Source organism: Lytechinus variegatus, chromosome 15 (assembly GCF_018143015.1).
Source record: "Lytechinus variegatus isolate NC3 chromosome 15, Lvar_3.0, whole genome shotgun sequence".
NCBI lineage: Eukaryota > Metazoa > Echinodermata > Echinoidea > Temnopleuroida > Toxopneustidae > Lytechinus > Lytechinus variegatus.
Genome location: NC_054754.1, coordinates 13232005 through 13242596, shown reverse-complemented (window position 1 = coordinate 13242596; position 10592 = coordinate 13232005). Strand labels below are relative to the sequence as shown.

Genomic DNA, 10592 nt, shown 5'->3' with positions numbered 1-10592 from the left:
CTTTTTTTTATTCACTCTTCTTCCTCCTTTTCCTTTTTTCTCCTCTCTTCCCCTTTATTTCTTTCTTTCCCTTTTCCCTTTTTTGCTCCGCCAATAGGGGTGGGGAGGGGGGGGGGGGGCTCTGTATCCGCCTATGGTCTTAGATAACCAGTTTCTGCCTATTAATCCTATCAATATTTGTTGGGAAATCACCACATAATCATAGCTTGTATATCTTGGTTTGTCTAAATCATTTACCAAATCACCTATCTCTGTTTAGATAACACTGATATTAAGTCATTACTTTGCCACATTCCTTTTTTTTTGGGGGGGGAGTTCCGGGGGAGGTTGAGGATAAGTAGGTAGGGGCTGTTTTATTATTGTTGTTATTTTGTCTTTTTTGTGTGTAAAAAACTTGGGTTTATGTGATTTGCAACCACCTAATAATCATTTGTAAATTTTGTGATTTACTTCGATTTGTTATCATAATATTAATATTATATTATTATTATAAGAATAAAAACAGAATTACATATAAAAAAATACCATTATGATCATTATCATACTGAGCACTCCCTCCTTATCCTCATGATGTTCGAATATAAATATTGGGGATGAACAGGCCATCATCCCCCCATCACCCCGCCTGAAATATGGCGGGGGGGGGGTCTTTATCCTCTCCATCTCCCGTGATGGCCATGGCCCCACCAAAAAAATGTTTGGTTGGGGGGGGGGCATTCCCGGCGTGGAGTATGCACTATATAATATATAGGTATCTAGTTATTTTGTAAGATCGTCTAACATTTGTCATGAACAATTGGATAAAATACATGCATTATTAGCATATATCGATAAGTGAACTGATCGATCGAGCCTTCTTGTGTAGGCCCAAACCGAACTTCTTTGCTAAATATCAGTCATTTATTCAATTCCCAGTATAATTGCATCATTTGATAAGAAAGACAGCAGTCCCCTTCCAGGGGCCGCGGAAGTGGGGGGGGGGCTGGGAGGACTTCAACCCCCACTTTTTGCTTTTTCCAAAACCGGGTACAAAAACGTAAAAATTACCAAATGGTTGTGATTTTTTGAATGGTCAGCACCCCTCCCCCCCCACCTTGAAAACCGTTCCACGGCCCCTGCCTTCTAGCCTTTTTCTTCTCGCCCGGGGGCTTCCACAATCGGAGCACATCGAACAAAGCAGGCGCTTTTTTATATAGCGAACGGTTTTTACCGAACACACGAGTGTACCCGACTACCCTTCCCCGAACAGCCGAACGCTTCCGCCATATTTTATATAGCGGATATTTCTTGAGAGAAATTGTCTCTCAATTGACATTTTATCCATCAAAATCGACAACATCATCTGCTTATAAGGGTGACGTAGGTCATCATTCTTTTCTCCATTTATTTTCCTGCAGAGCGAGCAAGGGTACGTTAATGTTTATGTTGTTTTTACGTGAAATATTGGTCATGAAATCGAAGGGTTCCGTTGGTATTGACATTGTTTTGTTGCTGAACTGTGTATATTACAGCTACATCCGCTGTTGTTTCGTAGATCTCTCTGGGACGAATGAACAGTCGACTCTACGCCGCGCCTTGGCTCAGCTTCGTCACGTCAGTATAGCCTACACTGTGCGACTTCGACTGCGCTGGGTTAGGCCTACTTTTCTTCCGTTCGAAATTCGAGTGTAGCCTACATGATTTAGGCTAGGCCCGAACGTTAATAGATGTGGTCGTGCTCTGACTTTGACTAGGCCCCCTATTTGCATTTTGCAGTGGGAAATTGGGTGATTTCAAACATGTCAAAGAACTGCATTGCCATTTGCTGTTCATCATCAATCATGGTGTTTCCTTTTCACTGTCAGTGTCATGACTGTTGTCTGTTGCCAGTGACAGTGTTGAATGAAATTTGGATTGCTTCCCCTGGCCTGGTCCTAGACTCCTACCTAGTTTCGGCTACGGAGCTCCATTCCAAAATTGGGCGCTAATGCAGTTTCGCACCGGCCGGTTACCAGCATACCTCATCACCAATATTTGTTCCCAAATGTCATGACAAGTCTCTCAGTCACATTTCGATGTCAATATATCCACCACTTTTCAAAATATCGTGATCAGGAATGGCTGCATTTCGGCTTCGATCTCAACGTCGTTGATCGACACGGCATAGACATCGCTTCGCGGATCGCTTGGATTCACCGTGCACCGTAATGTTGATATGAACTGACGTTAGCAACCAAATCATGCGAACATAGATTCGCATGCGGCATGCTGGCAGTTTGTTCGCCACATTTTTGCATGATTTGGTTACTAACTTCAGTTCATATCAACATTATGGTGAATCCAAGCGATCCGCGAAGCAATGTCTACGCCGTGTCGATCAACGACGCTGAGATCGAAGCCGAAATACAGCCATTCCCGATCACAATATTTTGAAAAGTGGTGGATATATTGACATCGAAATGTGACTGAGAGACTTGTCATGACATTTGGGAACAAGTATTGGTGATTAGGTATGCTGGTAATCGGCCGGTGCGAAACTGCATTAGCGCCCAAAATTGTAAATCTCCCAGATCACATTGACACCGGAAACAACAACTTAGTTATTTCACACTTATCACAGGACGATCTTCATTTTGTGTTTGGTGTTACATTCGTGAAAAAATTGACTGAATTACCAACAAACAGGCAGCACCAAAAGGTCAACACTGAACTTGAAATTGTCTACAATCATTGAATCAAATAAAAATTGTGTTTATTTCTGTAGTACAAATGTTGAATAATGTCATAAAAAATATGGTAGGCCCTAGGCCCTAGATCTAAATGCAAATTATTTTCTTACTACTGGTACCACCTACCGGAACTTGGCGGAAGCTTGTTTTTTGCCAAAACTCGGACGCAGTTTCCAAATATCTGACGTGTAAAGTTGTGCACCATAATTAATTTCGGCGATGTAAATTGCGCTCTAGACTAGCCAGGAGGCTTCTAGAGAGTAAAAATCATTTACTAACGTAGACTTACTCTCGATGAAGCCAGGTCTTCCTTCTCATTCACCCACTCTAGGCGACACCGCAATACTTACCCGTGTTAAGAAACTGAGACTCCACTCACGCGCATTTGGGCAGCCCTAGCTTAGAACTAAGCTTTCTTTCCGTAAAAAATCTTTATTCTTATGATTCAATAAATGTTAATGAATATATAATTACTCTTAAATCGGTACTCACCGGTTCTTTTCTTGAATTTTCTGCCAAATTCCCACGCTTCTGGCTTCAATTCTGCGATGGATTCTGTTGCCATAGACAGCTACACATGCAACTCTATTTATAAATGGAGCGCCCCTTACGAGAGTTGTTAATGCCGCGGAAAAATTGTTAGGCATTTTGGCCTGTGGTCAAGGCGTTCTTTTGTTCTATTTTTTTTATAGGTATGAGATCGTAATCACAGCGACTATTCACACTGTTCCATAATGATTCCGAAAGGAGGTGCAGCACCCCCCACCCACATGGGCGCAAATCCCAGGGGGACACTTCCCCCTAACCCAAAATAGTAGGGGCACATTATCAAATGTCCCCCTACTATTTTTGTTCTTTTATATATGATGGAAAGAAATAGGCCTACATCATTTAAATCGAAGTAAAACATGTATTTTGGACGAGACGACCTTCTTTTGGGGGTGATAAACCTTCCTTTTTTTTTTTTTTTTGTTAGTTTGTTTTTGTTTTTTTTTGCCTGTTTTCCAGCCCCTGGTCCCCTACCTTAGATTTCCACCCTTGCCTCCCACTACTCTTGATATTGTTTGCGAATCTGTTTTGTAAATTAAAGGGGAATATTTCACCCTGATAAAAAGATGATGAAAATATGAGAAAAATCATTTCAAAATATCGATGAAGGTGTTATTTGACAAAAAATGGAGTTGATAGAATTTAGAATGCTTGATTTATTGTGACGTCTATAACGAGCAGTTGCTCTATCCTAAATATAAAATGCCCAAATTTCCCATTTTTAATGGTCCGTAACGACCCACTTTTTTCTTTTTGATAACAAGTATGAATTGATATAGGCCTACTAAAATGTACCATAAAAATCATTATCATGTATTTCTTGACATTTCATTTACTTTTTTACCATAATAATAGCTGCTTGCAAAGGCCTACGCCGTCACAAAAAAACCCGGGGGGCCGGGGGGGGGGGGCACTTACATTGACGAGTGGATACCATGCGCGACCAAAAAAAAACGTAAAAAGGATGTCCTTTTCACGATAGGGCACGTTACCTACGTAACGTGATAAGGGTGTCAAAAACACAAAAATAACGAAAAAAGGGTATCTATTAATTCGCTAGGAAAACCGTCGTGTTTAGGGTCTAATTTGCGGGGATGATAAAACAAAATCAAAATGTTTTATAAAGGATGTCCTTTTTGCTCCAACACTTCGTGTTTAGAGTCCGATTTGCGCGAGGTGTAGAAGGTGGGGTCGTACTAAACCAAATAAGGTAAAGCCGACGACCGAAGGACCCGTAACAATAAAACATTCCTGTACTTGTTTAGGGGTTCATTTCAGGGAATATTTGCCAAGAGTATCGTTTTGTTCCCAATACTTGTTAAGGGTAGGGTTTCACACGCCAATACTTGTTAAGGGGTGCATTTTCAGAATATGGAAATTACGTGTTTAGGGTGCTTTTCGAGACCCCATGGTCGCGCATGGTATCCACTCGTGAATGGAAGTGGCCCCCCCCCCCCGGGCAAAAAAAAAATCTTACCTTTGAAAAAGATTGGTGGGGGATGGATTTTCCTCGAACGCATACCAATTTTTTTTCTGCTATTTTCATAATAAACTTTAAATGAATTCAACTTTGCACTACTTAATTTTTTCAAAGACAAAATAACAAAATTACATCTCGTCATCATCATCATCACCACTATCATTAGCATCACCATCACCATCACCACAACCGTCACCACAACCATCATCATCACCAAGATAATTTTCATCATCGTCATTGCCATCATCATCTTTTTTTTTTCTTTATTTTTTCCCCATCCCTTCTTTTTTTTTTCTTCCAATATTCCTCCTTTTTTTAGAGCGGCACACCGTCATGCTCCCTCACTGATTATCCGCCTCTATATGCTTGGTGTTGTATAAATTGGCGGATACCTGAATGAAATACTGAAGAGAAAATAAGGAAAGGGAAAAAGTAAGAAGAAAAAGAAGATGAGGAGAAGAAAAAAAGAAAGCCAAACAAATGAAACAAAACAATGTCAAAATTTCGTAATAAAGTCTTCTACATGTACGTCAGTTTAATAATGATGTTTTCATTGAAATGAGAACAAAAAAAGAATTGAAACCATAGGCGGCGGAAGTGGGGACGTTCCCCCCTAAATTTGTTGTTGACCCTTTTTTTTTTGCTTGTCAATTTATTTTCCTACGTCCCCCCTGAAATGTTTGGGTTGAGAGCCTTTTTTTTTGCTTGTCAAAATTTTTTAGGTTGTCCCCTCCTAAAATTTGGGGCTTCCGCCGCCACTTTGATTGAAACAGGACTACATTATAATATAGTGTAAAGAAATAGAGGGAAGCTCCGAGACATTAAAAAGGTTGAAAAAGAAAAAAATGTGAAAACACAAAGCTCTCACAACATGAGCATAATAACAAATAAGCGAGGACAAGTAGCTGAGGGACCCCCCCCCCAACTCTCTCTCTCTAGTTATCTATCTATCTATCCGACTCGATTATATAAGAGAAGAATTTACTAATCAAAATATTATGAGCAAAAAGCACGAGCTGATATTTTTTATGAATATTCAAAACTGATAGCGAGACGCAATCGAATTATTCGATTGCGACAAAATTGATGATCTGAGAATTTATTGTTTTTAGGAATTCATTAAAAGCATAAAGTTGATCAGCATTAAAATATGGCAGGCGCAACGCATGAGCTAAAGCTTTATAGGCATACACCGATAAAAAATTTTAAGTATTTTTGGTAATCATGAAAAAAATTGATATTTCATGAAAGAAAGCTCAAATCCCGAGGAGGAATATTCTTATAAATTGACTTAAAAAAAAACTGTGGTAAGCCCCATTTCATATTTGATTATAAGTCGAATAAAACAGTAAAAGCTGACAAACGTTCGCGTGATATTTGGCAACCTCCCCCCCCCAAAAAAAAAAAATAAATAAATAAAAAATAAAAAAAAGTTTTTAACTATAATAATGATCGAAGGTAATTTTGTCTCGCGTAGAACTGGACAAATGAAAAAAAGATTGTCACTAAAAAAATGAAGGTAATTTTGACCCACGTAAAATTTGGCGAGCCCCCCCCCCCAAAAAAAAAGGAAAAAAGGTTTTAACAAGCAAAAAAAGGCTAAAAAGGAGAAAGAAGAGACAAGAATAATTATGAACGAAATATCCCCATTACAAATAATGCTGTGATCATCATAAGGGAGGGGTCGCATAACTAGTATGAACAACGTATTTAATTCCAAAATATTTACTACAAATCTCAATAGGGGGATCGGGCAGAAATGCTCACCCCCACCCCCACCCCCCCCCCCCCCCCGATCCGCCACTGATTCCAATCAATAATGACATTTATCTGCAATACTGATACTTTGGAATCAAGATACTGAAGATTGATACGCTTTACATAAATTATGAACGTCTGACAAAAAGATAATCTACCGATCACCTGACCGATCAGCTGACCAGTTCGCGTATCACTTCGGAGTTGATCACTCGTCGCAGCTGTGTGGAACGCTCACCGAAAATCAACAAAAAGGGCCTGAAATGTAAGTTTAATGATAATATATTTTAATTTGAACTACTTAATTAATACTTTTAATGTCTCCCCAACAAATGAAAGTCATATCACGTAACTCCAATTTGTATTAAGGCGTACATTTACCAAAGTCTTGGGTTGGAAATCAGAACAGCATTGTCTAACCCATATTTTTGGGTAATGTCGCCTATGAGGTCCATACATGTTAATGTTTGGACCTCATTGGTACTAGGAGTGCATTCACCTAGACACGAAGGACGCCAAATCCTGAAACTTTCACCTCCGAGATTTCTAATTTCCTTCTAAAACTAAGATCTAGCCCTAAATCATGTACATGGGATGAAACTTCATTTCCAGCATTTCTACGCTCTTGTTATTCTTTTGAAAAATAATTCATCAAAAAAATGAGAAAAATATTGTGAAAAGACGGAAGAGACTTGCCTGATGTTTACACCGCCATCTTGTTTCCTATTGTTTTTCGCCAACGTTACGCGACGCACGCATCTGTAACGTTGGCGAAGAACATTACGTCATGATCATGGGGTCACAAAAAATAATTTGTAAATGTTTTGATTGCTTCAATAAAAACCTTTAAAAAAAAATTGGAATACTGTAAATGTCAATTACACATGTAGCTGAATTTACATGTAGGCCTATTTATTTTTCAAGAACATAGAATTTCAAAAAGATAAAATAATAATGAAAATATTCTGTTCTTCAGAATTCTATTTCTCCACTCATTCTTTCCTTATTTATTCTTTTTGAATATTTTAATATGGATATTGAGTGGAGGTGGGTTTTTTTTTTACCATTTTGATATTTTTTCAGTTGCGAGGAAGAAATTTTTTTTTGTCTACTTTCTGTCATCAAATAAAAAAGAAAAGATTTTACAACCTTCAGCATCCCAAATGCAATGCGACACTGAACATGATTTGCATTTTTAAACATCTTTAAATTTGCCCACACAAGTGTATGGTAGAATTGACCTTTCGTGTAATGGGTCAAATTGCATAGTAAGCTGCGTTAACGATGGCGAAAATTTTTTATAGACGATCAAAGTATGACCACCTTTATATTTTCAACAGTGTTGAGTACACCGCTAATTGTGTACATGCATGTGTTTTGTGTTTTTAAATGCATTTTCAATCATGACTCGTGTTGCTGTTTAAATTTGAAAATTAACATTGAATTTTAAGATTTAAGAAATGAAGGCACTTAACACCCTATAAATTCATTAGAATGATGAAATTAGTGTGTGTGAACCAGTTTTTACAGATGTGTATGAAAAGTTTTATTCTTGAGTTATTAATTTTATTTAGGCGTCATAAAATGGCAAATTATTACAAAAAAATATCCAGAGAAAAAGAAGCTACATTTGACATAATAAAGTCAACTGCAAGCCCCGATATCCTATGAATTTGACCAGGATATGCAAAGATTTATCGTCAGTGTCTATCAAATGTCCTCATCCTCGCTCTTTATCTTGTAATAAGACAAAAAAAAATTTACAGTTCATGAGCTTGTTATGTGGTTAAATGCTAATTTATTACATGTACATTGTTGACCTAAGAATATTTGAGGGCTTGCTACTGTACACAGGGCTCGACATTCGCAGTGGCCTGTGGCAACAAAAATGAGAGTCGGGCCACCACAATTTTGCAAAAGCCCACACTTGGTGGCCCGGTTGGGCTACCAAAGTTTTGATAAATTGTAATGTTTTCTATTGTTTCAGGGCTACCAAAATTGCTGTGGGCCACCAAAAATATGGAATTGATGATTTTGGTGGTCTGATTGGGCCACCAAGTAAAAAAATTAGTGTGGAGCCTTGCTGGAAATGTAATAAAAAATAATCATACAAACAAATTTTATAATTCATTCAATGATTATAGGTCTACACTGTATGTGATCGTAAAACATACATTCATGGTTGTGTAATTGTTTATATGGGTTTTAAAGGGTCTCCATGAATGTTCAGATGTGAATATTTACCCCCTTCAATTTGTTTGCCTCTTTCTTTTAGTGGCTTCTTGCACGTTCTGTGGTACCGTGAATAAGAGCTCCATGACAGCAGGAAATGCAGTATGTCTGACCGCTCAGCAGTGACAAACAAAGGGAAAGATGGAAAATCAAAATACTCTTCCCTCAACTTATACGATACTTATAAAGGAAAAAGCGTAGAACCTCAAAAACAAGCTGGTAAGTGCCTGAGAAATACACTAATTAAATGATTGATAATAGTGGAGTACTAGTTTATTGAGGATTTGTGAGTGAATGTGATTCAAGAAAAATTATTCACCACAAGTCTGTTTATTTGAGTCTATTGGCGACCAAAATGCATTTACTGTTCTGTTGCTGTCACCAATATACCCTTTGACAGTCTGTTTGAGTCTATTGGCGACCAAAGTGCATTTACTGTTTGTATGTATTTCCATATAAAAAGATTAATATATACATGATCTATTTAACATAACATACAGATGGAGGATGGCCCATTTCAGCGGTATCAATAAGATACCACTGTTCTTCCATGGGGTCTTGTTGCTGTCACCAATATATTAATAACTTAGCTACAATATAAGCAATACTACTAGTTGTTGGTTTCTGTTTTGGTAATGTTACCAAACAGTAATCACAGGTCCAGGCTGAGAACATGGGTTAGGATGTTGGCCTCAGTGTTCATCTCATTGGGTGTAGATCCCTTTGTGCCCTATTCATTGTCTCTCAAAACAAGATTATAGGTGCTCTTTCAGACCTTCATTATTGAGGAGCGCGATCGCGCTGGCGCTCCTACCACGCTCCGAAAAAAATAAGGTCAGAAGCTAAAATTTCACATTTTACATCTTTAAATCCATGAAATGGCCATCTATTTTCCATAATTCCTTGAAATTATTTTGATTTAGTTGAAAATTATCAGAAAAATAAAGAATATTCACCTCTTTCCTGACTCTGATTTGATTTTGAACTTGGTAAATATTGTAGTCTCATATGTAGATTTTCATGGCAACACCATTGAAGTCCACTTGTGGGACTACAATATTTACAGAGAGTAAGTAAGTTATTTTCTATTTTGTTTTTTTATTATTTTTTTTTTTGCAGGAGCGTGATATTTTGTTGTATTGACCCAGGCCTAGTTTCACCACAGATTAATTATTAGCTACACAGCTATTGCATATACGATGTTACAAAAAATCTACAATTTCTCATACATGTATTGTATTGAATTGATTTGAGCTCCTCAAGGAGAACGATTCTGAGGACCTCAATTGAGCTCCTTAAAAAATAAGAAGAGCAAATTATTGAGCTCCACGAAATTATAAACGTGAAGGACTGCTCTTTATTGGCAGAGGTGATGGAGGCAGCATCATCTTAACCAAGGTTTCGAAAGGCCAATTTTAAAAAAGTAATTGAAACTTGGAAGAAAGGGTAATCAAGTATCATTGATCATCTGGTATGGATAGCAGTCACATGATCTAGCTCAAAAGTCATGAAGTGTCAATGAACTTTCACTATGTTTTGGGTATCAAAATTGAAATCTTAACCAAGGTGTTTTTTTTTTAATGTTATTTGTACCTTTGGAATTAAATTGACTTACATGTAGTTCATGAAACGTGGACATGAAGATAATAAATAATCACTGAGTGATTGTCATGCGTGAGTTTAAGGTCACATGAACGTCATTTGAGGTAAAAAAAATCACATGTATTTTATTATCAAATGAATGGTGTTTTGTGAAAAATTAGTTTTCAAAGTCAGCACTGCTGTTATATTTTTGATATACTGTAGGTGATACTGGCAGGGGCATTCCACTTTTATAACTTTCCATATTTGTGCAGAATTTGGGC

At 37.7% G+C, this 10592-nt stretch overlaps 1 protein-coding gene across 5 annotated transcripts in view; it reads left to right on the top strand.

Moving 5' to 3' along the window:
• Positions 1–1244: 1244 nt before the first annotated feature.
• Positions 1245–10592, top strand: part of LOC121429247 (protein PRRC2C-like) — a 46070-nt gene continuing 36722 nt past the window's right edge. For all 5 annotated transcript variants that reach the window (XM_041626217.1, XM_041626216.1, XM_041626215.1 and 2 more), the window contains exons 1-2: positions 1245–1408; positions 8771–8946. In XM_041626217.1, the coding sequence (XP_041482151.1) occupies positions 8832–8946 (115 nt within the window). In that variant the 5' untranslated portion in view covers positions 1245–1408; positions 8771–8831. The remainder of the gene's footprint in view (positions 1409–8770; positions 8947–10592) is intronic.